Below are 27221 nucleotides of genomic sequence, written 5' to 3' on the forward strand. Positions count from 1 at the left end.
TCTTTTAAAAATAGAAGTATTTTAAATTGTATAGAGAAAATCTGTCTAATACTTACTGTTATAAACACTTTCATACAGAAAACAAGATAATAGAAGTGATGAACTCAGCAGAGACACTCTTGGATCTGCTCTCCACACTGCAGACTGCAGCGTGGATAACAATCCTTCCTTTGCTTTAGCTCAAAGCATTGTTTGCATTGAATAGAAAAGAGAAGAAAACTGACATTACATTCCTAATATGTTTATTATGAAAGTGTCTCCAAATTAAAATAGCCCACAATACTGATTGGTTCCAGAGATTTTATAAGGAATAATTATTTTCCATATTAAAAAAAAAAAGCAACCAAACCCAACTGAGTTAAACACAAAACTCCCAAAGTTCTACACAACAGCCATACATGAAAGGACTTCTAGCAAGCACATCACTGCATCTCTGACAGTGGAGTTCTTACACATCACTGTGTTTCTGAAAGAGTTGCTCAAGCACAGAATTGTCATGAAAACACAGGGGAAATAGTGTCATCTGCCTCATCCTGACTTGCAACAGGCAGTCACCATGCACAGTATGGTATGAAAGCTCATGTATATAAAAGGTAAACCCCAGGACTGCAAGAACCTGAAGCTCAGCAGAAGCCAGAAAATGTGTTTTGTTGCACAGATCATTTCAGGTCATGTAATACAATAATTTTTGCCTTTTGTCTGACATGTATGATCATTGGCATGGCTCCAAAATATAATTTCATAGTATTTCCTCCAGTTTTATAATTGAAAGCAATTTCAAAGACTGAGAGTTCTGTACAGACACACTCAAACACCGTGTTTTCATTGCAACTACAATCAGAAATCTTTACCATTTAAAGGCCATACATGCCACTTTTCCAAACTTCCACTAGTACTTTTTTTTAAAAAGAAAAGAAAAGAAGAATAAGGTTATCTTACTTAAGTTCCCAGTAGGTCCAAATCAAAACCAGTCAAAACAAGTAATACAAAGTGGTCTTGTTTTATGGTTTGAAGGCAACTGTAGTTTGCAGAACACTGAAGTTAGGCCTAACAGGATCTACATTACAGGAAGGATAAAAAGTATTCAATAGCTCCTCTTGCACAAATGTCACAAGTAGACAATTAGAGACATACAAAAATGAGTTGTAGCAAAAAGATTAAAAAAATACCAAAGCATCAACAGTAGAAAACCAATGGTAGCCCATATTCCTCTGAGAATTCAGAAGGCTGCAGTAATGAGAAGATGAATGAAACAAGCATTAGGCTTCCTACTAGAATACTCTGAGTAAACACATGTGGTGTCTAAATCAACCAGTGTCGAACATCATTGACATTTGTTGCAGCGTAAAGGCTTCTGCTGTCATGTCCTTTTCAGAACCAGAAAGTGATACAGTTTATGACAAGAATAATTTTCCTGCAAGCAAAGCTTTAGTGCATGTACTTGGGTCTCAGAAAAAGGATTTGGCATTGGCAATCACACAGAATGGCCACAGGTTGAGACAGGAGCATATGAAGCTGTGACACCTGTTCCAGTTCTGCTGGAATAATTAAATAAATAACACATAGAAAAACTACAAAATGGCAACAAGGAAACATCATGGGACACTTTGGTATTTTAGAACTACCACCATTCAACATTGATTAAGATCCAAAAAGACTTCAACATCCATCCTTGTTGTCGGATCAGATATTTCTACCATTTACTGCAATGTTTGTTTTTACTTTTTTAATGAAAAAAACCCCAACAAAAAACAGCCACCCAAAACAACCACCCACCATACATTATTCTTTCCGTACAAAATATGCCAATATGAGAAATATTAAACAAAGGGGAGACCTTATTTTCCTCTATTCTGAGCTGGCTAAGGAGAGAAGACAAATTCTTACTATTTACTATTAAGCTCTACATATAATTTCCTCAATTTTCTACTTCAACATCTCAACCACTGTGCCATGTACTGGACTATAAAAAGGGAGCATAGAAGCTGAAGACAAATAGATTATAGAGTACAAACCCTCATCTCTAAAATTACTAAAATGACAATTCTACAAAAGGTATGAATATACAGAACCTTTTAAGATCTTGCATTTAGCATGACCCATGAGAATAATTTCAATCAATTTCCTGGAATATGTGTGATAATTATTCTCCAAGCACGGCCTCTAAAAGCACCTTATAAAGCTCTTCGGCAGCAAAGCAAACAGATCCAAATGAAAAAGGAAACAGTTGCTTGACATTCTCTTTGCAGAGTGGAAGTTCAAGCCAGTTTTGACATCCGATGGTTAAAGCAATGGATCAAAATACACTGCCATGTATGACCACTAGAACACTTGTTCCTTCCTGCTAAAGACAGAAAAAAAATCATCTGAATTTTTAATTAAAAAAGCTGTTGCTTGTAAGTTAAATGATTGTTTAGTAAAATTCACTTAAGTTCCAAATGGTACTTTACTCTTACCCTATTTCCCCAAATGTCTCATCTGAATCTCTCATCTCACCTATTTCCCAGACATATCTATATTAAATTTCTTCTAGGTTGCTAAGAAAGGACTCTAGAAAGCCAGGTTTGGGGATGGTAAGTCATGTCACTGGGAGTCAGCCAAACTGTGGTGACTGTTACATGCTTTAGTCATCATAGATGCAACTGAATTTAAACCTCAAATAAAGTGTTTCAATCCAAGTTGCATTTAACAGGTTTCCCAATTATTCCCAATAAAGAGCATATATATCCAGCCAGAAAATCATCTAGAGGGATGTAGCCTTGACTGTGTATCTCAATCAATGCTATAGATAGTTCAGAGCAGCAATCTGTCCCCATGTAATATTTTGCCAGAACAATACTTTTTAAACAAACTTTGAAGAAGGGAAATGGTCCAGTGGAGGTAGTAATCAACACCATGAAAGAGGTGTGTTTAACCTGCTGTTGTGAATTACCATTGCAGCATTTCAGAAATTATAATACTAATTCAATAAATCTCAGGATAGTTTTGTTTTAAAATTTTGGTATTAGTAATTATTAAACAACTGCCACTTCAAATACTGTGGATGGGATACTTTCCATTGCAATTGGTGTATTTCCACCTGTATAGCCTGTTGTGCCATATGAAATCAGAGGCGCAGGAGACAGATGAAAAAAATTAGAGCCAGAGAAACTTTTGGGGGAGAAAGTGATTTAAGTTTGACTCCCTTGCTCTCTCAGATATATTCATGGACATATAAGCCATACAGAAACTCATGACAAGGCTACCTGGCTTTTTCAGAGGATGCTCTGTGAGCAGTAAAACCCAATTCACAATTTTTCAGTTTCCTTACCTCTATTGTCTATTTAGTGGAGTTACTACTTTCATTAATGCCATTCTGCCCTTACTTTTAGCACATTGTTTTGTTAATAAACAAGGGGGCCTGTGGAAAATAAAGGCTTCAGAAGTTTTTAAGAGTAGACTAGGACAAATATATTTTTTTCAAAAGAAAGAAGTGGCAACACAACTTTCTTCAATGGAGCCTCTAGAAAATAGAGCCTTTAAACATGTTTTATGGCATTGGAAACCATCCATATTTACTTTGCTATTTGCATAGGTGGAAGGAGTCAGAAAGATATCCTGGCTTACAATTCCAGCTGAACACAGCACTCCAGTCCCTTTGTATATAGAAGACACACTGTTATTTTTATTTTAATTTTTTTCTTTATATATAAGTCTTTGGTCTATAAGCACATTGGTTCTGTGTGCACACACACAATACTGTTGAACAGTAGGTTGCATAGAGTCTGTTACCCAAGAACCTTGCCTACTTTTGGCACTGCTGTCACAAGCTACAAAAAAGTGTCCTGCAAGAGCTGTACGATCCTTAGCATCCTATATCAAACTTTGACTGAAAGACTGGGAAAAGTGTGTATATAATGTTTAAAAAGATACTTATTTGGGGTGTTACTTTGTCTTCTTTGGGACACAGGTTCTAAATCTTTGATGAAAAAGGAGTGCAAAATTATTTTACAGACACCCTTTATTTTATTTGTAAAGGGGATAAAATATTGCTGAGTGTTCCAAGTTTGCTATGAATTATGTTAAGTGAATTTTGCTCAAGTTTTCATGCATTTCAAATAAACTACTTCTAATAATGTATGACATTCTGCCTTCTCTCTCTTCACCCTACCAAAAAAAAGTGTTAATAACTCTAAGAAAGATACCTAGACTGAACTGTGTCTGAGGAAGCAATGAACATTTCATCTGCCTACTTTTTCTCTATTACACCTCTGTTCTCATCTGTCCGAATGTGCAAGAACAGTTTCAGCAGTGAGGTCTGGATTCACAATGGTGCACTTGAACAAACGTCTTTCAACATCAATCTCTGCAAAAAGCTAAGACCTGTAGAGATCAAAAATTTCAAGGCAAACAAAAGTGAGAATGAGTTTATCCTAACAGTTGACATCAGTGCTTTGGGTATTTGCACAACAAATCAAGTCTACTTCTAATGCAATTAAATACCAAATTGAATTTTAAATTATGCTAAAATAATATAAATAATATCCCACAATTACCACAGGCTTTTTTTTTCTTTCTCCCCAAATTGCTGATTGACCACATTATCTCCTACTTAAAATATCAATCCAGTATTTTAAAACTTTATGTCAGAGGAACAGCCACTGTGATTTGATAGGCAATTTCAAAACCAGCACTTTAAAACACAAAGAGAGCAAAAATATCTGAAGCAGATTTAAAATCTATAAAGCTATGTTCTATCTTACTGTAAGTAACAAATCAAGCAACTATTACTTATAGCAGACTCAGCAAAAGCAACAGGGATGGACAGAAGAGATCTGAGTGTGATGCTCTCCACTACTGAGAATCCCAAGAGAGAAAGTTGGAGAATGGATATTCCCTTTTGTCCAGAAGTTCCCAAAAGGATACAAAATAAATAATATTTCAAAGACAGTACAAGTGAAAATACTGCTCCCATTGTGTCTGTTACATACACATACAGCATGCCTACATATACAGAATGGTGTGTTGTCTTCATTCACAAACAGGAAATATGGCAGTGCACTACCAGAATGCTTTGATACTCCTATTTTTTTCTGATGCTGAGATATATGAAGAAACTGCATTCACAACTTAGAATTTAAGTCCAGTAGCAAACAGTTAATTCTGTTTGTGTCTCATGATTGAACTCAAGGATTAATGCTCCTCTGAGCAAGTGCCACCAGTAAGATACCCGTTTGTCCCATTGGCACCGCTGGTCCCATTAGTGGTGATAGTGCTGTTAGGGGTCTTTGAACGAGGTACTGTTTCTTCCTCATCTGAGCTTGACTCAATGTCACTTCGGTCATCCTTTGTTACCTGTAGAATTTGGAAATGAAGGAAGCATAAGCACCACTACATGTAATTTGCAGTAATCCTCTACTCCAAAAAGCCCTCATGACAATTCTGCTCTTCAGCTCTCAACTTGGAAAGAGCCATTTGCCTTTGGGGCTCCCAATGTTTCTACCAGCCTTGCAATATCTTAACATGAGTGACGCTATTTTGTTGGGAACGGAGAAAAAAGAAACACATGGTTCTCATGTACCTCCTTGTATGTAAAGCTTTTAATGTCAACACCTAGCAAGTCTACAAGTCTGACACCTGTGAAACTGAACTTCAGCTGAGGTCAGAAATTTCATTCTGTGCTTACACAGCTTACTTAACAGACTACTTCAGTCTCTTTTATATAAAGGGACCTTTATATTAAAGCTGTTTGGGATACAGAATTATACCTTGAATTACACTTTCATCAGACACAAAAGAATGGGTCCAGCACAGGGTACTGCATGGCTGTGACAGACATGAGGGCAGATGAGATGATCAAAAATGTTTGCATCACCTTAAATTCTCTTCAAATATTAGACTGTCTGCCAATTCTTCTGTTAGGGTCCTGCTCTGAAGCCAAACAATAAAAGAAGATTCTATACTGCAGCTAGTTGTGTTAAATGTGATCCACTCTCTTTACCTTTAAAACGCAGCCACCTACCAGGGTATTTGCACTTAAAACCTAAGATGAATACACCACATTTTGGAGTACTTAGTTCTATTTGTTTATCCCCAAAAGAACACACTAGAGTAATTTCTACAGAAAGAGTATAGAAAATAAATAACTAGGTTTGTAAAGCCCCTAAGCATAACAGTAAACAAGAAATAGATGATCAGAATTTAGTTACGTATTAAATGATAAAATACAGTAAATAGGGATGAAGATCTACTCTAAGGTATCAGTGATACGTTATGAAAACACTACTTATTTTACTGCAGAAATTGAATGAAAGGGATGAGGAAGTAAGTTAAGATCTGACAGAAGAATCCTCCCTGCATATGTCCTACACATGGCCTTTAACTTGGTTGCTGACTTACTGTGTCTAACTCTACTCTCATACAATTTGTATTTTCTCCTGCACAGTTTGAACTGCAAGACAGAGGACTTACGCTCTTAAATAAGCTTCCTGAATGGCAACAGAGCAGCTGCTTACCCTGCTGATATACATGTGTAAAAATGTAACATAGTAGTACCCATTTACTACAGATAGAAGTGGGTTTGAGTGATACTAGGTAATGCATAGCCAAGAAGGAAAAATAGTTTCATAGTTTCATTCAGGGTTGGAAGGGACCACAAGGATCATCTAGTTCCAACCCCCCTGCCATGGGCAGGGACACCCCACACTAGATAAGGCTGGCCAGAGCCTCATCCAGCCTGGTCTTAAACACCCCCAGGGACGGGGCCTCGACCACCTCCCTGGACAACACATTCCAGGGTTTCACCACTCTCATGGTGAAGAACCTCCTCCTCACATCTAGCCTGAATCTCCCCACCTCCAGCTTCATTCCATTCCCCCTAGTCCTATCACTACGTGAGATCCTGAGAAGTCCTTCCCCAGCCTTCCTGTAGGCCCCTTTCAGATACTGGCAGGCCACAATGAGGTCACCTCGGAGCCTTCTCTTCTGCAGACTGTACAGCCCCAACTCCTTCAGTCTGCCCTCATAGGAGAGGTGCTCCAGCCCTCTGATCATCCTTGTGGCCCTTCTCTGGACACGTTCCAGCACCTCCACATCCCTCTTGTAATAGGGGCTCCAGAACTGGACACAGTACTCCAGGTGGGGTCTCACCAGGGCTGAGTAGAGGGGGAGGATCACCTCCCTCGACCTGCTAGCCACACTTCTCCTGATGCAGCCCAGGATCTGATTGGCTTTCCAGGCTGCAAGTGCACATTGAGAGCTCATGTTGAGCTTTTTGTCCACCAGCACCCCCAAGTCTCTCTCCTCAGGGCTACTTTCCAGCCAGCCACTGCCCAGCCTGGATTTGTGCCTGGGATTGCCTCGACCCAGATGCAGGACCCTGCACTTGCTCTTATTGAACTTCATGAGGTTGGCTTGTGCCCACCTCTCCAGCCTGTCAAGGTCCCTCTGGATGGCCTCCCTTCCCTCCAGCGTGTCTGCTGCACCACACAGCTTGGTGTCATCAGCAAACTTGCTGAGGGTGCACTCAATGCCACTGTCCATGTCCCCCACAAAGATGTTGAATAAGACAGGTCCCAGGACTGATCCCTGAGGGACTCCGCTTGTCACTGGCCTCCACTGGGACACGGAGCCATTGACAGCCACTCTTTGGGTGCGGCCATCAAGCCAGTTCCTTATCCATCTAGTGGTCCAGATAGTCCAGATAGTCTCCATTTAAATATGTAGACACAAGCAATGGATAAAAATACCAAGCACAAACTAGAAATTAAAAAAAAGCCCTCCACAAACACCAGTATTGCACAGAATAAATCTTTTGCATAACAAATTGAAAGAAACTTACATTCAAAGGGTTCCACTTCCCAGCCTTCCAGCACAGCATAAAGAAAAGGATAAACAAGCAGAGTAAGAGAGAGTAGGAAGCACTCTTTGAAGTCACTGGTGTAATTCAGACAGGACAGCTGAGGCTAATAATTATTAAAAGCATAGGAGGCTGAAGTGGGGCTTCTAGGTAAAATACAGTTCATGACTGCACTGTCTTTCATACAGAGTGAACAGTGGATTCTGGGTGCTGCTCAGCATGAGGAACTTATAAAGGAGCATATTAATTTATCAGGCATTTGTTAGAAGGAGTAGAAACAAGTTTCCATGAAAGGAAAGAAAAATTTACATAAAACATGTTGTCAGTAATGTGCTATGGATTAAGAAGAAAGAAATCACCAAAAAGTCAGTGATCTTATATAATAAAAAAAAAGTTAAAATCCGAAACAGGAAACAGAATTATGCTCTTACCTTGCCCTTTGAAATAGCTTTGTAGGCTGCTTTTATGATTAGGTAGGACCAAAAGCAGTGCAGAATTTGAAGAATCACAAGCAGCATGTTGAAAACCCACAAGGCAGGAAAATTGCCCAGAGCTTCATACAGTTCAAACAATGTTGTGTTTAATATCCTAGAAGAGAAAGGAACAGAAAAATAATTTAACAATCTAAAAGAGGCCCTTTTAAATCAAGATGACATGTATTTAATTAAATGGGATCCACATGGATAGTTGGTTTTCAGAGTAATAGTGACTCAGATTGAATCACACAAGTGTCTCCAGAGAGAAACAACATCAAAATGTTGATTTCAGTGTTTAACTTCATTTTGCAAACATCACATATGTAAAACAAAGATCCTCAGTGTGTATTTCTTTTCTTTTATAAGGCTGGCATATGTTGGCTGTCTCAGATAACTCCTCCTCTGATTAATAACGTAGATTATTTTATTCCACATTTTAAAATAAAGCTTTTTAATCTTAGCTGTCTCCAGTAGGGTTTTGGTGGCCCCATATCACCACAGGGTAAGAGCATGTAACTCAAACACAGTACTATGTTCTTCAAGCAGGATTCCCAGGCTGTGACAGTGAGCTGCAATCTCTCCCATGTTACATGAGACAGGTCTGTACCATGAGCTGAGCAATGCTTCCTAGGTGCTCCCATACGAAGTCCTCTCTCTCAAATCCAATCTTGGTGCTCATGGGTTTGTTTCAGTGTACACAGCTATGGATATCTTTGCCTTCTTACTATCAGCAATATGAGTGATGTACGGTGTGGAACTGAAAACAGTTTGGGACAGTTCAATTAATGTCAGACTTCAGCAGCATGTGAAATAGTGGTGCATGCATGGCAGGATTCGACCTCTTCTGGGGTTTTCTGAGAGTAAGAGGGAGCTTTGGTTGAGCGTTTCAATGTAAATGCTAATTTAATGGAAACCTTAGCACCAACAGGAATCCAGAACCAAAATTATCAACTAATCGAGAGATTTAACCCTGGGTCCTGGACGTCCTCTGTGCTTGCACTAACTGCTATAGTACTGGGCAGGTCTGGGGGCCACTTTTTGCACAAAATCCAGTTTTAACACTACTTATGTACAAGCAAGAGTGAGGTTTAGCAGTTACACAGAAGGCAGGCAGACAACAGGGATACTTGGGGGCTGCAATGGGTGGGGACACTTTATTGTTGTCTTCCAATAATTAAAGGGGGCTTGTAAGAAAGATAGGGACAAACTTTTTAGGAGGGCCTGTGGTGCTATAACAGGGGTAATGGTTTTAAACTGAAAGACTAGGTATAAAGAAGAAATTATTTTGAATGAGGGTAGTGAAACACTGGAACAGTTTGCCTGGAAAGGTGGTGGAGACCCCATCCCTGGAAACATTCCAGACCAGGCTGGACAGGGCTCTGAGCAGCCTAACCTAGTTGAGGATGTCCTCACTCATTGCAGGAGGCATTGGACTAGATGCACTTTAAAGGTCTCTTCCAACCCAAGCTGTTCCATGATTCTATGAAATTAAGGCAATTCTATAGATATTTGAACAAAGTTTTTGAGAAGCAACAGGCAGTAATAGTGACACTGTAAAAAGGCTTCTGAAGTTTTGTGAATACAGCACGAATTATTCTGTCTCAATATTCTGCCACAGCAGACAATTTCAGGAAGGACCTCAGTAAGCAGTCTGAGAGCAGAGAGTGTACAATAAACAGTGTAAACAATGATATTTCTGGAAACAAATAATGATGTATCAATGCTCGTTAATTAGAGGGAGATAAAGAAGGCAATATAAGGATTTGTAAAGATTCATTAAAACAGACCATTGGCTTTTCATTCCCATCATGTTTACATCAAGTCTCCCCTGCAAGCCACTAGATGGCAGGGGCAATCAAGCAAAGGGCTTTGTACAGCTCTTGAGCTGTACCTGCTGTGTCTGAAGGCGGGAGAAGTAACTGAATCCTTTCTGTAAGGGCTTTGGAAGAGCACAGCTCTCATTTGGAAAGCTAGAGATACTGGGTTCAGCTTTTTAATAATCAATCACACTTGCCATAATCCTTTACAACACATAAATCAGAGAGAAGAGAAGAGAAGAGAAGAGAAGAGAAGAGAAGAGAAGAGAAGAGAAGAGAAGAGAAGAGAAGAGAAGAGAAGAGAAGAGAAGAGAAGAGAAGAGAAGAGAAGAGAAGAGAAGAGAAGAGAAGAGAAGAGAAGAGAAGAGAAGAGAAGAGAAGAGAAGAGAAGAGAAGAGAAGAGAAGAGAAGAGAAGAGAAGAGAAGAGAAGAGAAGAGAAGAGAAGAGAAGAGAAGAGAAGAGAAGAGAGAAGAACAAGGTTGGAAAAGACCTTTGGGATCATCGAGTCCAACCTGTCACTCAACATTATCTAATCAACTAAACCATGGCACCAAGCACTCCATCCAGTCTCTTCTTAAACTCCTCCTCCTAAACACCTCCAGTGACGGTGACTCCACCACCTCCCTGGGAAGCCCTTTCCAATGGCCAATCACTCTTTCTATGAAGAACTTCTTCCTAACATCCAGCCTAAACCTCCCCTGGTGCAGCTTGAGACTGTGTCCTCTTGTTCTGGTGCTGGTTGCCTGGGAGAAGAGACCAACCCCTACCTGGCTGCAACCTCCATTCCAGTAGGTGTAGACAGGTCATCTCTGAACTCATCTTCTCTAGGCTAAGCAACCCCAGCTCCCTCAGCCTCTCCTCACAGGGCTTGTGCTCCAAACCCCTCACCAGCTTTGTTGCCCTTCTCTGTACACATTCCAGCAAGTCAACATCTTTCCTAAACTGAGGGGCCCAGAACTGGACACAGTACTCAAAGTGTGGCCTAACCAGTACAGGGGCAGAATGACTTTCCTGCTCCTGCTGGCCACACTATTCCTGATACAGGCCAGGATGCCATTAGCCTTCTTAGCCACCTGGGCACTGCTGGCTCATGTTCAGCCTACTATCAACCAGTACCCCCCAGGTCCCTTTCTGCCTGGCTGTTCTCCAGCCACCCTGACCCCAGCCTGTAGCACTGCATGGGGCTGTTGTGGCCAATGTGTAGAACCCATCACTTAGATGTGTCAAATCTCATGACCTTGGACTGTGCTCATCTGTCCAGCCTGTCAAGGTCCCTCTGCAGAGCTCTCCTATCCTCTAACAGATCAACACCTGCCCCCAGCTTGGTGTCATCTGCAAATTTACTTACAACAGACTCAATCCCCTCATCCAGATCATCAATAAAGACATTGAACAGGATGGGGAACAGCACTGATCCCTGGAGGACACCACTAATGACTGGGTGCCAGCTGGATGTGGCACCATTCACCACCATCCTCTGGGCTCGGCCCTCCAGCCAGTTCCTAACCCAGCACAGAGTGCTGCTGTCCAAGCCACGGGCTGACAGCTTGGCCAGGAGTTTGCTATGGGGGACAGTATCAAAGGCCTTGCTGAAGTCCAGGTAGACCACATCCACAGCCTTCCCCACATCCACCAGGCAGTCACCTGATCATAGGAGGAGATCAAGTTGGTCAGGCAGGACCTGCCCTTCCTAAATCCATGCTGGCTGGGCCTGATCCCTTGGCCATCCTGTAGGTGCTGTGTGATTGCATTCAAGATGACCTGTTCCATAATCTTGCCTGGCACTGAGGTCAGGCTGACAGGTCTGTAATTCCCTGGCTCCTCCTTCCAGCCCTTCTTGTGGATGGGCATCACATTGGCCAGCTTCCAGTCATCTGGGACCTCTCCAGTGAGCCAGGACTGTTGAAAAATGATGGAGAGTGGCTTGTTGAGCTCATCTGCCAGCTCTCTCAGCACCCTAGGATGGATCCCATCCAGTCCCATGGACTTGTGGGGATCCAAGTGGCTGAGCAGGTCTCTAACTACTTCCTCCTGGATCACAAGGGAACTATGTTGCTCCCTGACTCTATCTTGTCAGCTCAGGAGGCCAGTTGTCTGGAAGACAACCTATCCTGCTATTAAAAATTGAGGCAAAGAAGGTGTTAAGTACCTCTGCCTTTTCCTCATCTTTTGTTACTATATTCCCCTCCATGTCCACTAAGGAGTGGAAGCTGTCCTTGCCGCTGCTCTTGCCATTAATATATTTGTAGAAGGATTTTTTGTTGTCCTTCACAGCAGTGGCCAGTCTAAGCTCTAAATGGGCTTTTGCCTAATTTTTTTCCTTCATGACCTATGTACAGACAGCAAATCCAGAATACAACATTTAGTGGTGATGATTGATGGACATGAACAGCATTTTATACCTTTTGTTTTTTGCCTTCTTACACTAAACTTCATGTATGCTTTATAATTTATTGAGAAATGGATGTTTTATACTTGGCTGTTGTGCTTTAACACTGTCTTATGGAGTGAACATAAGAAAATTAATCTGTTTTTCTAGTTTTCAAGAACCCAGTCATATTATTGTTTCTGCTTCATCTGAAAATCTTCAAGTCTCAGCTCACTGGCTTTGTTCTGCCAATAGTACCTCTACATGGCACAACACTCCACCTTATAATTCAAGGACATGCTGTGAGAGACTAAAAGCTTGTATCTCCTGGTATGACTCAACAAAAATAAAATTACTTGCTGCTTGCCCAGACAATAGCTGATATGTGTTGGGCAGAGCCACTGGAACGACTCTTGGAAGGTGCAAAGATAACAAGGATAACTGGACTGCAGCTGGCCTACAACAATGGCCCAAGGACCCAGCCACCACGCCTTCAGGACAAGATCATTTCCAGCCATCAGATACCCCAGGAAGGGAGGATGGTGAGACAATGGAATGAGTGTGGGGGCATGTAGATGGAGAAGGAGGAGGCAGAGGGCCCCCCCCATCTAGACCTCTGCCCAAACACACAGGAATGCAGAGAAAGATTTCCTAGGGAACGATACCTGGATATTTACCTAAGGATGATTTCCTGGCCCCTGAATTCCTGAGGGACAATACTTGGACACATACCTAAGGACTAAAAACTGTATAAAAGACTTGAGCAACTACTGGCTTGGCAGAAGAAAAATGGAGAACCGAAAACACAGATGAAGGAAAACACAGGACAATGCCGCTGAGAAAAAGCATGAGGGAAGGAAAAGCCCGGGACAATGCTGCTCCGAAGAAAAGAGGCTATGGAGCCTGGAAGAAGCAGACTGAACCCTCTCTCCGTGTCCTAAGTTTCGCTTGCTGCAACTCATGGAGCTGAAGCTGCCCAGAGGACCACATCTCTTCTCCAGCCAAAGCCTCAGCACCCTTTCTCTACAGACCCAACATCTCCTGAACCACCTTTCCTCCACAGACTCAAACTGTCTTGGGGGGGTGGTGAGGGGTGTGGTAATATAATTCCTCTCTCTCTCTTCTCTCTCTCTATTTTCTCTCCCTCCCCTTCTGATCCATCCACTTTATTTATGTAATAAATAGTCTGGCTGTTGATACTTTGGCCTCGTTTGGGCCTCTAATTTCACATCACGGCAATATTCAAAAAGAACTGAGTCTCCTTCCCTCTCCGGACCGAGACACACACCCTCACGCACATCAACACATACTTGCAGTCAGCACTGTTTTACTTCACTAATACTTATTTCAGTTCTCACAACTATATCAAATGCAAACTTGAAACCACCAACTCCTTTATGCAAAGCTACCATTGTTTATATCAAACTGTCTTCTTTTTTCTCTAAAATTTTATATGCTTCAGAAGTATAAATGTAGTTTCTCCAGGTTTCTCTTCTCCCAGGCAACTGGTGACAGAACAAGAGAACACAGTCTCAAGCTGCACCAGGGGAAGTGGAGGCTGGATGTTAGGAAGAAATTCTTCCCAGAAAGAATGATTGGCCATTGGAATGGGCTGCCCAGGGTGGTGGAGGAGTCACCATCCCTGGAAATATTTTAAAAAAGACTGGATATAGCACTTAGTGCCATGGTTTAGTTGATTGGGTGGTGTTAGGTCATAGGTTGGACTTGATGATCTTGGAGGTCTTTTCCAACCTAGATAATTCTGTGTTTCTATTTTCATTCATTGAACCAAATTCACATCTGAGGACTTCCATAGGCATATAAAAGCAGTATTAGAGATGCAGATGGTCTGTTCTTCCAGAAGTTCAAAGATCAGGAAGACAGCAAAGCAAAAAAAGAGTGCTGCTTGTTCTAAAAGCAGTTTCACTGCAAGCAAATGAGTCATCTGCTTCTTATTAGATAAAGGAAATAAACCTTCATTAAAAAAAGTAGACTTCTTTCTAACCTGCTTTTGTCAACTAAGGACAGGATGGGAACTCTCCATTAAACCTGCATAAAGATCTCACTAACTGCTTAGCAATGCTAAGGGGCATCAGTGATGTGATGTGCAGGCCAGGTGTGCAGATGGAGCTAAGGCTATGTCTAAGCATGTAGAGATTAAGAGAAGTTGAATGAAAAATACAGAAAGCTACAGTAAAAAATGCAGCAAACCAAATAAACTTTCTCTCTCCGAATAAATCAATTGTTTTATGCCAAAAGTCTGAAATGGGGAGGGCGGAATCATAAGGTTAGACAACTTCCGATCAATCCCACTGCTGAAAGGATTTAATAGAAGCTTTTTAACCAGCTACACAAATAACAGGGACTGGAAAAACTGCCATGAGAACAGACTGCATGAAGGACAAAGTGCCTGTAAGATGTATACGCAAATAAATTTTAGGTTCAAATACTCAAAAGGCACTCAAGCACTTAGATATGCTAACATGTCTGTTGGAATTCTTACAAACTCCAGCGGTTAAACCACAGATTTCAGTATGAATGGTGGAAACCTTGATTTTTGGCTGACTTGAAACAGCTGGACTTGATCTCCTTGATCTCCCAGGGAGAAATTACTTTAAACGGCAAGTGCTCTACCTCTCTGTAAACTTTTGTCAGTATTTCTCAAGTCTCTGCCATTTGAAATAAAATGTTAGCTTCTGCTTTTGAAAATAGTTTCTGGACTGAGAAATTTTTCTGAGGCCCTTAAAGATTCTGATAGCTGGTCAAACTACCACAATCTCATGGAAGGTGTTATTCCCACTTTAAATGCATCCCAAGTGGGGTTGTGCACCTGGCTGCAGGAAGCTCTTAGTGTAGCATCTTGAATTAAGGAGTGTGGCTCATGAAACCAAATGAAACCAAATTCTCTGCTTCAGCTCTGCTCTTACAGAGATTTGTGGTGGTCTGTCAGGAACACTGCTGCAATACCTGAGCCACTGGGAGAGGTAATTCCGTACTTACTATACTAATGCTCTAATTGCACGCTCAGAATAAAATTAATACATTTTTGACAACTACTAAACAATCAGCTACATCACATTGACAATAACACAGTTTCCCCTCAACTATCTAATTCTTTATTTAGCCAATGAAGCAGTACTTAGGAGGCTGCTGGCAGCAGGCCCATACATTGACTCAGATAAGGTTACACACTCCCTTCAGTTTAGTAGGCACAAACCCAGGCTCTTGGACAAGGGTTACTAATTGTCCCACACAAGGGATGAAAGAAGAAAAGGGAGATGAAAGAAAAGATACAGAGGGATTGGTGGAAGAGTAAAATGCTTCTTTACATTTGCCTGAGAACTGGCAAAACCATGCTATTTGCTTCTGTAAAGATCCTGGTAGGAGCGAAAGGAGGTGAGAAAGAAAGCCACATGGAAAGAATAGGCATTCTTTTACAGAGGAAGTAGGAAATTAATTATAAACTCTGCAAAATGAAGCACAGCAGGGTGATGGGCTCTGTTATCATATCCAATGGGAGCAAAAACTGTGCAGCTAAAGTGAGTGCTACTGCAAGTTGCCTTAACTTCTGTGGTACTGCGCAGTGGCCAACATGCTGTGTGTGCAACATGCTGGTTGACAGGCATGTTGCTACCAGTGCAATAGCCAGAAGTCTAGAAGTGGAACCAAGGACAGTAAAACATGATACCAGGTATCTGCTTGTTGAAATAATTCAGAATAAATGCATTTATCTCCTTTACCAAGTTTATATTAGACAACAGTACTCTATGTTGCACCATAATCAGCTGCACTGGGACATCCTTCAATGCTGCATTCATTACAGAGCACATAGATAATTACATGTAGGTGAGCATTAATTAAATTAAAATCCTATTTAGTACAAGTAATCCAGCAAAACTGCTGTCAGCAATGCTTCAGAGCTTCTGGTTTTTTAATTTTTCCTTTAAAAAAGAAACAACTGCACTTCTGCCCCAAAGCATAGTAGTTTACTCTCCATTATACATGGTAAAATTTGGCAAAGATCAGAGAACAAAGAGTCAGGAGTCCTAACCTTTGCATTTACCTGTTCTATTATTATGTTATCAAAATTTTTTTCAAATTTCTTTATATAGTTTACTTCTGTTTAAAGACAGCTATAAGGCATTGGTGCATCTTGCCTGCTGCATAAAGATGCCGTGAGAAGTAATTAATTGGCTTGTTTATAAACCAGCATGGACTGCTTGCTTGAAAGATGCCATAAAACTGACAAGTAAGAAAACCCCCAGTAAATCAGTGAGATTCACAGATAAATGAAGAGTTAGTGGAGTATGAAAGCACGCATATGTGCACATGCTGATCAGGCATAGGATGATAAATGAGCTACATTTTATCAGTAGTGAAGATTTATCTCTGGGGTTTAGACCTTCACTGAAATCTACTAGGATTTCATATCCCAGACTGTTCTAGTTACTTTGACAATGGTAAGCTAACACTACATGACAGATGACCTGACAACAGATGTTTCTGTGTGAGATGTTTCTGTTTGGATGAGCTACCAAACTTTTTACCTGAGAAGTGTATGAAATGATATGCAAAATAGTCATTAAATTGGAGAAACTTTGGTTTATTGCATTTGTGTGTCCTGGAGCCCTCAAGCTGCAGCACAGCTTAAGATTTAATTATAGCAAATCCAGTACACAAACGCCTGTAATGCCAACTTCTTCCTCTTCCGAGTTTCAGCTCGGCCAGCTGCTCTGTCTGTATCAATGTTCTGCTTTAAACAGATGCTTCTTGGTTCTTGGAGTGTAAGAACAAGCTGGTTTGCCTTCTTGGATCCTGCTGTCCCTTAGGTTTTCAGTCACCCAGTGTAGGATTTATGGAACTAATCAGTGAATGGCAAATATGAGGGTATAGTAGAGACTCTCTATGAGGTGAGAAGTCAGAGGAACCAGTCACCCACACAGCATCAACCAAACAGGGAAGGAAGGACTGGGGAAAGAGAGAGATGATTTTTTCCAACAGCTTTTCAGACTGATTCCTCAGATTTTTTGGTTGATGGTGCTCATTATCATCTTCTTTTAGACAGTAAGTTGATGAAAAAATAAATCTCTGCCAAATGCCACAAAAGAAGGGATACAAACTTTTGAGTCAGTAGTGAGAGCAATATTATATGCACACACTTCAACTTATCTGAGAACTCAGCATCATGTGGAGTTCTGCTTATCTATACTAGCCTCACATCAGAGGATTTCCTGGCATTGTGCTCAGTTGCTGTAGAGATGAGTAGCTCTTGTCCTAATGCAAATTTGGAACAATATCTCTTTGCAGAAATCACAGCCCTGCTAGTGAGACTGTGTTAAGTCCTGCGCAGATCAATAGGATTCCCCATTACTTAACTGAAATGATGGAACAGGCAGGAAATTATTCATGTTTGATGTATTGAAAAAGAGACCATACTGATTAAGCTGTCACTGTCCTGAGTTCAGCTGTGCTATTCTTTTTGCTCAATTCCTTCTCATCAACATCTACTGCCCATTAACTGATTTTGCAGCCACTAGTATGAATAATAGTATTTCCACTCGTGTGCATAGAAAAGAAGCATGAATAGAAGGTCAGAAAGGCTTTCACAATCCAAGCTCAAATCTCAGGAGAGTCTTTCAGCAGACATTAGGATATGAGAAGAATTCAAATTTCCTAGTAGAATGTAATTATGCTCAGTAAAATGTTGTATCAGTAATGAGTTTTGGCAAAATGCTTGTGTAAAGGCCTGTGATCATAACAGAGAGCCACAGAGAAACTATGCTATGCTAAGAATGACACTTACAAATCTGAAAATGTCCAAGTACACACAGAACTTGTATAAGCAATAGAGAATACATATCAAGTTCCATTTGCCTGGAGTTCATGTTATTCTCCACATAGGTAAGACGCTTGTTGCAAACTATAGGAGGTCAGTTTCTAACCTTTGCAAAATAGGGTATCACAGAACAAAAATCCTTCTCCATGCCTTTTTGTTGACTAAGTGCAATACCTCTCCTCAAGGAACATTTCTTCCTCTTACTTTTGGAGCACACACTGACACACTGCCTTGTGTTTAGCTAGATGCCATGGGCAGACATTTTAGGGGAAAAAAGAGTACCCAAACTTTCTGTAAATGCAGGAACTACATAAGCAAGATGAGTTCAAAAGCCCATGAAACATCACAGAACAGCTACAGCCAGTTCTCTGCCAGGTACTCAACATCTTTCAGGTGGCTTACATACCATTAATAGGGGTACCACACTTTGATTCATTGGTATGATCCTGAGAACATGTCTCTAGAGTAACAGAATAATTTCAAAATCCATAAAAATCATGCAGCTTAAGGAAGCATGGTGGAACAGTGTCTGCCAAGGACTCATCTTTCAAACAAATGAATCTAGTATTATGGTCTAATTGTGGAAGGACTGGAGGAAAGGCAATGTCATTCCAGTCTTCAAAAAGGACAAGGAGGACTTGGGTAACTCCAGGCTAATCAACCCCACTTCTGAAAAGGGGACATAACAGATCATTCTGGATGTCATCTCTGAGAATGTGAAGGAAAAAAAGGCTATCGAGAGCGGTCACCATGGATTCACTAAGAGGAAGTCATGCTTGATTATCTGATAGCCTTCTGTGATGACATAACTTGCTGGAAAGATAAGGGAAGAGCAATGAATGTTGTCTGTCTTGACTTCAGCAATGCTTTTGACACCATCTGCCGTAAGATCTTCATAGGTAAGCTTAAGAAGGCTGGGTTAGATGAGTGGACAGTGAGGTGGATTGAGAACTGGCTGAACAACAGAGCTCAGAGAGTTGTGATAAGTGGTGTCTGGTTGGAGGCCTGTGGCTAGTGGTGCTCTCCGGGCATCAATACAAGGTCCAGTAACATTCAACATATTCATCAATGATCTGAATGAAAGAGCAGAATGTACCCTCATCAAGTTTGCTTGAGGTGAAGAAGGACTTTGTAGTCCTGGTGGACAAGTTAACTACGAACCAGAAATGTGCCCTTGTAGCCAAGAAGGCCAATAGTATCCTGGTGTGTATCAAGAAGAGTGTGACCAGCAGATTGAGGTGGATTCTATTCTCCCTCTACTCTATTCTAGTGAGGCCACATCTTAAGCATTCCATCCATCTGGGCTCCTCAGTTCAAGATACACAGGGAACTACTAGAGAGAGCCTGACAGAGGGCTACAAAGATGATTAGGGGACTGGAACATGTCTCTTTATGAGGAAAGATTGAGACTCAGGGCTGTTTAGCCTGGAGAAGAGAAGACAGAGAGGATCTTAGCAGTGCTCATAAATATCTAAAGGGTGGGTGTCAAGAAGATGATTTATTTTTACATCCCACATACATCAGCAGCTCACAGTGAACCAGCAGCATTTTATATTGACTCTGCAGTGTTGCAAAATATGCTCTGCTAACAGCAAACTCTAGTACTACAGATACAGCCTCCAAGAGAAAAGGGGTTGAGAAGGAGCAGAATGTTTGCACATGCTTGAACTACCTACAGCCACCTAGACTGTCAGCACTGTGTGTGTCCAGTTCTGGGCTCCTCAGTTTAAGAAGGACATTGAGACACTTGAGCGTGTCCAGAGAAGGGCAACAAGGCTGGTGAGAGGCCTTGAACACAAGCCCTATGAGGAGAGGCTGAGGGAGCTGGGATTGTTTAGCCTGGAGAAGAGGAGGCTCAGGGGTGACCTTATTGCCCTCTACAACTACCTGAAGGGTGGTTGTAGCCAGGAGGGAGTTGGCCTCTTCTCCCAGGCAACCAGCACCAGAACAAGGGGACACAGTCTCAAGCTGCGCCAGGGGAGGTTCAGACTCGAGGTGAGGAGGAAGTTCTTCACCGAGCGAGTCATTCGGCATTGGAATGGGTTGCCCAGGGAGGTGGTTGAGTCATCGACCCTGGAGGCGTTCAAGGGGAGATTGGACGTGGCACTTGGTGCCATGGTCTAGTCATGGGGTCTGCGGTGTCAGGTTGGACTCGATGATCCTCGAGGTCCTTTCCAACCTAAGTGATACTGTGATACTGTGATACACTCTTATGGGATGTCTGTGGTACTACTGTACCAGCACAATTCTCCCTTCCACAGAATGGGAAATGCCTAAAGGTGTACTTTGGAGCAGGTTCCTCCCATCACTCTTGTTTAGACAAAAAAACCCAAAACAGTCAAACCGCAAACTCCCATGGTCAGCCTCTTTTTTTCTGCCTTCCCTTCTGAAAGTGATACAACTTCCACGGAGACTTGGAGAACTTCATCTGACTACAGAGCAGCTCATACAGGAAGCTGATTATCATGGTGGAAGTTCAGTTTCCTCAGGTCATCCATATCCTCCAGTCATCTTGTCTTGCTGAGCTGATTTAAAAGTTGCTAACGTGTCTGGCCCGAAGAAAAACACCAGTGCTATTTCCTTTCCCCTGAAACATTTACATTCATCAGACTAATTCTGAGCAAAAGAAGTGTCCCAGCACAGGTTTACTCTGTTTTCAATCAGAGCACAGTGTTTGAAAAGGACATATTTCATAATAAACAGAAGAACAGTGAGAAGAACATCAACTGAACAGCCTATCCTAGACAACAGAAAGCTTTATTACAGCCACAGGATACAGTCTGTAGGAGCTAAAAACAAGCACAAGAGTCAACTTTGGGAGTCTGATGAAATCCTTTTTCATATGTTATTTTCCTGTTATGACCCCATGAAAATCATTTAAAAAGAAACACTAAGCAAATACCACTTTTTGTTATTTACACTGAAACCCCACAATAGTGAATGACATCTGTAACCTTTTAATTTCTTTCTGTAAATAGCTGGATTAGTATTAACCTGGCACTCCAAAGACTTCAGTTTTGCTTCATGTAGCAGTCAGAGATCACAAATGCAGTAAACAATTTGAGGGAATAAAACAGCAGGCATGAGAAGGGTAACATCAGATAATGTTTTGTCAAAAGCAGATGGGATGAACAATATCATATATGCCCTGCTAAAGAGCTAAGATAAAGAGTTGTGATTAAATTTAAGGAGAATTAAGTATACCTTTTTAATCCATAAATAGAAGTCTATTAGTTCTTCAAATATACTGTAAGTTAGCTTGCCAAAACCTTTTTATTAAATGCTATTGATTTACTTATGGCTTATAAGTGGTCTGTTGAAACTACAAACAGCCAGAAATATAAACACATTACATAAGTTTTGCTAGTTCCTCAGGACTCACTTAGTGACAGCATGAATAACATCAGGAACCAAGTATCAGAACTGCAATTTGTTCCTTCAGTAACTGTTACCCACACAAAACTTAAGACTATATTATAGTTTAGACAATATTCAGACCAAAATGAGCTCGAAATGGTGTCAGAAAAGATTTATTTTTTTTAATAAAAAAGTTATTTTACTGTAGAACTATCAAGTGTTCGTCCAGCTCTATACATGAAACTAGCCAGGCTAGACTTCAGGATTCAGTGAGAATAACTAAAACCACCACAAAACACTGTGTCCTTTCAGAGTCTGGACAAGGTGTGGGCAGTTGGAATTTATCTGTCTACCTAAATTCCAACCAGGCCAAGTAACTGACAAAGATTCTTACAGGATTTTTGCTTTTCAGGATTTCTTGCCTATGCATTGTTTTGTCATAGTAGGATGCTCTTTAAGGGTAGGTTTGAGCTTTCTGTTTTACCAATATGTTCAGAAAAATGGGGTAGGGTGAGTCTTCTGGGGACCACACACTGCCTTCCCATAACACACATGCTCCAAGAGCCAAACAGGAGGAAAGTGCCAGAAAAGAAAACTAGTATGAAAGACCATGACTCAACTTCCCTGGATGTTAAAATCTGCACAAAACAAGTCAAGATCAGCTAGTAAAAGAACAAAGCCAGGAAAATGAGAAGCAGCTGCTGCTCCTCATGAGGGCTCTGCAGTGCTCTATTTGTAATGTGAGCTGCGTTTTGCTCAGAGAGAAGCTGATTCCAGGATAACAGAAAGGAGAGAGAACAGTCCAAACCAGCAATTCTGGATCACTATTTGGAGACTCAGTGTATGCATTAACCACAAGGCTATATCCCATGCTATTGTTCAGCCAGAAATGAAACTCAGGAAGAGCTACTCAACCACTCGCGCAGAGATGAGAAACACTGGTAATAAGTGACTAGGGTATGCTACAGCACACCATCATGAACAGATGTTAATTCTAACTCAGCAAGAAGCATGCCATGCCTGTCTGGTTCATGCAGATACTTATTGCAATGAAAAGGCAATCAGAAATCAGCCATGAACCAAACTGCGTACACTCTCATGAACTCTAGAAATAAAAGAAGATCAAAGATAAGTTTTTTTTTATGACTGGCAGACCCTTGCTTACCTAGGATTTGTTGGGATAACAATTCCATTTAGCAGCCATTCATTGCATTTGAGGAGACAGGAACCTGAATTGGCTTTGACTTCTAACAGTGAGAATTATTTTTCCGATCTTTTCTTTGGTTGTTTGAAGGAACCTTTCCAAACAGACTCACAAAGGAAAGTTAAAAGACATACCTAGCAGCATTAAAGAAGACCATACCAACTAACCAAAGTGGCTCATCAACTGTCCTTACACTTTAATGTGGTATGGTAGTCCAGGCACTGGAGGCATGTGAAGAAATCAAGAACAGGAGGGCATCCAGACTACCTCGATCATACCAAATTTGCCTAGATGATAATCTGTGGCACAGCACATGCAAAACATTACCTGTGGTCTTTATAATAAGTATAAAGCATTTAGATTTGTACAGTTAAGCCACTGTGCAGCATATACATGCTAAGACCTTACAAACTGCATGAATGCCAACTGTTTCCCTGCGTACTTGCCATTTGACAGAAGTACTTGTCCGGAGCACTTCCCCAAAACCCACTGTATTCTACCTCTCATACAATATAACTGATTATAAAAATAATCAAAAGCAGGGAAAACAAGTGAATGCTAGTACTAATCAGAGCAAACTGGAAGAACCTAAATTTACCTAGCTTAGTGCTTTAATGTGGTGAACATCAACCTAGCTTTCCTGGGAGCCTTCTCCTTCTTTCACACTCAAAAGCTACCTTAAGCTATCTTATAAAATTATGACCAGGCTAGTAACCTTGTATTTCCCTCCAGACCACCTACCTTTCTTACAGAAACATATAATTGTTTGGATTGGAAAAGTCCTGTAAGAACATCAAACCCAACCATTATCTAACTCTACCAAGTGAGATGCTAAACCATGTCCCTTAACACCACACCTCCATGGATGGAGATTCAGCCATCTCCCTGGGTAGCCTAATCCAGTGTTTGAGAACCCTTTCAGTGAAGAAGTTTCTTCTAATATCCAATCTAAACTCCCTTAGTGTCACTTGAAGCCTTTTCTTCTCATCCTATCATTTGTTATTAGGCAGTAGAGACCAACACCCACCCCACTACAATCTCCTTTCACATAGTTGTAGAGAGCAATAAAGTCTCCCCTCAGCCTCTGTTTCTCCAAACTAAACAACCGCAGTTCCCTCTGCTGCTCCTCATAAGATCTGCTCTCCAGACTTCTTTGAATCTGCTCCAGCACCTCTATGTCTTTCATGTAGTGAGGGGCCCAAAACTGAGCACAGTACTCAAGGTGTGGCCTCACCAGTGCTGAGTACAGAGGGACACTCATATCCCTGGTCCTGCTGGTCACACTTTTCGTGACACAAGCCAGGGTGCCATTGGTCTTGGCCACCTGAGTGCACATTGGCTCATATTCAACCATCTGGTGATCAATACACCCAGCTCTTTCTCTGCTGGGCAGCTTTCCAGCTACTCTTCCCCAAGCCTGTAGCATTGCTGGGGGTTGTTGTGATGCAAGTGCAGAATCCAACAAGAAAAGAAAGACGAAGGAGACACAGTGGTCAAGAATGAGGCACTTAATGTCTTTGTGAATAAGGAAAAAACCACCAAAACAACAGCAAGAAGTAAACCATTCCTGTATCAACAAAGAGAACACTATATCCATGTAACTATAGGAAAATCAAGCATTTGAGGCCTGAGGAAAAGGCATTGCAAAGCTTTTTGACATAAAGAAAGACATGAAGCAGTTTTGTCACCCAGCTTGATTAGATTAGCCAGGGGTGTGCATAATTTAGATAAATTCTCTAGTTTGAGATTACATTCGTTCTCCCTACAATCCTGTACACCTGAGAAGGCACCATGTTCCCCCTGACTCATGAAGAGTTGTGTTTTATGTTGTAATTTGCTAGAACAGTGATTATGTGCAAGTGGGAGAATTTCATAAGCAAAATGTCTTGTCAGTGAAAATAGCAGCTTTACTCCTACATTCACTTAGCAGCGGGAGGCAGAAAGTGTCCTGGGGTTTTTGAATTATTGCTGAAATGAACTCCAGATGCCTGCAGAAGGACTGCTAAATATATACCTAATTGTTAGATTCTATTGTTTTAGCCCTGCTGCTAAACAACCTTCAAACAACAGCATTTGATACATTCTGAATTCTTTATCAGCAACTTTACGCAAAATTAAATGGCACTTGTGCAAAGCTGGAGAATAATACCATGCCAGTGCTTCCTAAGTGTCATCACTGGAAGTTTGTCTTGGGTATTCACCTTCCTGTGTGAGGGAAGTTTTCTTATAAATTATAGTCTTCCTTTTACATTACATGCACACCAATTTTTATATCTGTTTTTATGCTAGAAATATTTGCATATTTATATAATATTAATCAGGCACCAAATTTTTGCTATTTTGAATATTCAGCAAAGGAAACAAAACTATGCTTCCTGGCCTGCTGCCACTCCAGTGACTCATCTTTGCTGACCTGCAAGTTAATGGCAGTGAAGATTTAGAATTGCTGTTTCATAGAGAGAAATAATTTGGGAGAGAGAAGCTCATACATCCCATGCTTCATCCCTGCTAACTCTGACTCTCACACACAATGCCCACAGTACAGCTATGAAACTGTCTTTGGGCTCTGTGACTACAGCTGTATGAAAAGGTAACCACTAGGAGTATTTACATCAAGACTTTTGTCTGGAAATAAGATGGTCTTAAAAATCAAGTATCATATACACCACACTGAATCACGTGCATATTCAAATAAATGTATCTGTTCTTTTGTTGATTAAGGGAAAAGCAGAGGAATGGCCAGTGTAACCATTTCAGCTGTGTCACAGGAGCACACAGTGTACTGTCGGCTGCTGCATTACCAGAATACACAATCCCTCTGTCTTCACTGCCGGCAAGAGTCCATGCTGAACTCTTCCACCCTAGCAGCAAACCTCATCCATGGCTGTAACCTGCTGCCCTCATTAACCCAATATTCAGTACCGAAGGAGCCAACATCAACAACTCAAGCTACAGTGCAGCTCTCTACCCTTCCCCTCTTACCCAGATCTATTTGCTTCAATTTTCACCCTGCATTCAGCACACTGGACCACTGCTACACTACAGAGAAGGAGTCAAAGTTCAGTCTACAGTGGAATGGAAGTACAGATGTCACCTAAGGTATACAGAAATGGATGGGTAAATCCAAAACATAAGCACAAAATGTCATGACTGTCATGGACTCAGGTTTTGACACTTTCTCTATAACTTCTCACTGTGTTGGCAATCTCTTCCAGAACTTGGCCAGTCAAATAGCATGAACTACATGTGATGTCTTATTGGCCACTAACCATGTTGATCTTTAATTTATAATTTGTGTAGTCCTAGCAAGGGTTTCCTGCACAGGCTGACAGCTGGCTGCCACACTTCACAGAAATCACCTGAGACAGTGTGAACCTCCAGTTTCCGATCTTCAGTTCCAGTTACAAACATACAGTTATTTTAAACACTCAGGTTTAAAGTGTGGATTTTCCAAAGCTTCTCTACCATAGTAAAGATGGAAAGGATGCTAAGTGACACTTCTACAATTTACTGTTAAGCAGAGCTGATGACTCTGCTCCCTAAAGGCACCTTGGTCTTATCCTATTTGCATTAACAAAACCCCAAAGAGATATCATTAGACAGGATTTGAAACGAAATTGTGGCAGAGAGGTTGATATTGACATTCGTAAATCCTCTGCATGCTTAAATGAGCCTGGAGATAATCTCTCTAAATAAAACTGCAAAGGGTAACATTTCTAGCATTCTTGGTGCTTCCCCAAACCAAAAATGCCACTTTTATCTTCCAAGGCAATGACAGACCCCTCTTGGTCTCATAGGAATACAGATATTTCTGTTAGTTCTTTTCATATGTGAGAAAGGAAGAATTCAGAACACAAAAGACTGACTCAAATGGCTTCTCCCAGCCCTCCACATATACAGGGCCCAGACTACAGAGAAACTTTAATAGGCTTCTACACTGAAGTACATCTTAGTATTTCCTAACTAGGCAGCTGTCTTCTGGATATTGCAGGCCCTAGCTAGCAAAATCTAACATCTGTGTTCTGTTTGTGTGCATGTGTGTGTACCTGCGTACCTAGAAGACAGAGTAAGTGCATGTGCAAGCAGCTGCCTTTGCCTGGGAAAAGGTAAGATTACAGTAACATATATAGACTGCATAACACCTTCTAGACATAGGTACCTGCCCAAGTCTAAGGAGAGGTAAAAAAGGAGTACCCTGCAGAACTGCAATCCGCATTGCACTAACATCCTCACAAACATTTCAGCAGACCAGAATTTCCTTATCTCATTGTGGTTTTCTTTAAGATGAACATGCTGATAAAGTGTGTACTGAAAACTAAGGAGAA

The 27221-nt window shown here is 41.2% G+C and overlaps 1 protein-coding gene across 2 annotated transcripts in view; it reads right to left on the minus strand.

Moving 5' to 3' along the window:
* Positions 1–195: 195 nt before the first annotated feature.
* Positions 196–27221, minus strand: part of CERS6 (ceramide synthase 6) — a 128113-nt gene continuing 101087 nt past the window's right edge. Inside the window, exons 9-11 of one of the 2 annotated variants that reach the window (XM_068138691.1) lie at positions 8269–8425; positions 7820–7843; positions 196–5334 (exon numbers count right to left, since the gene is read on the minus strand). In XM_068138691.1, the coding sequence (XP_067994792.1) occupies positions 5173–5334; positions 7820–7843; positions 8269–8425 (343 nt within the window). In that variant the 3' untranslated portion in view covers positions 196–5172. The remainder of the gene's footprint in view (positions 5335–7819; positions 7844–8268; positions 8426–27221) is intronic. The other variant, XM_068138692.1, reaches the window with a different exon arrangement.

Source organism: Melanerpes formicivorus, unplaced genomic scaffold, assembly GCF_026170545.1.
Source record: "Melanerpes formicivorus ecotype bairdi unplaced genomic scaffold, bMelFor1.0.p_v2 SCAF_5, whole genome shotgun sequence".
NCBI classification, from domain to species: domain Eukaryota; kingdom Metazoa; phylum Chordata; class Aves; order Piciformes; family Picidae; genus Melanerpes; species Melanerpes formicivorus.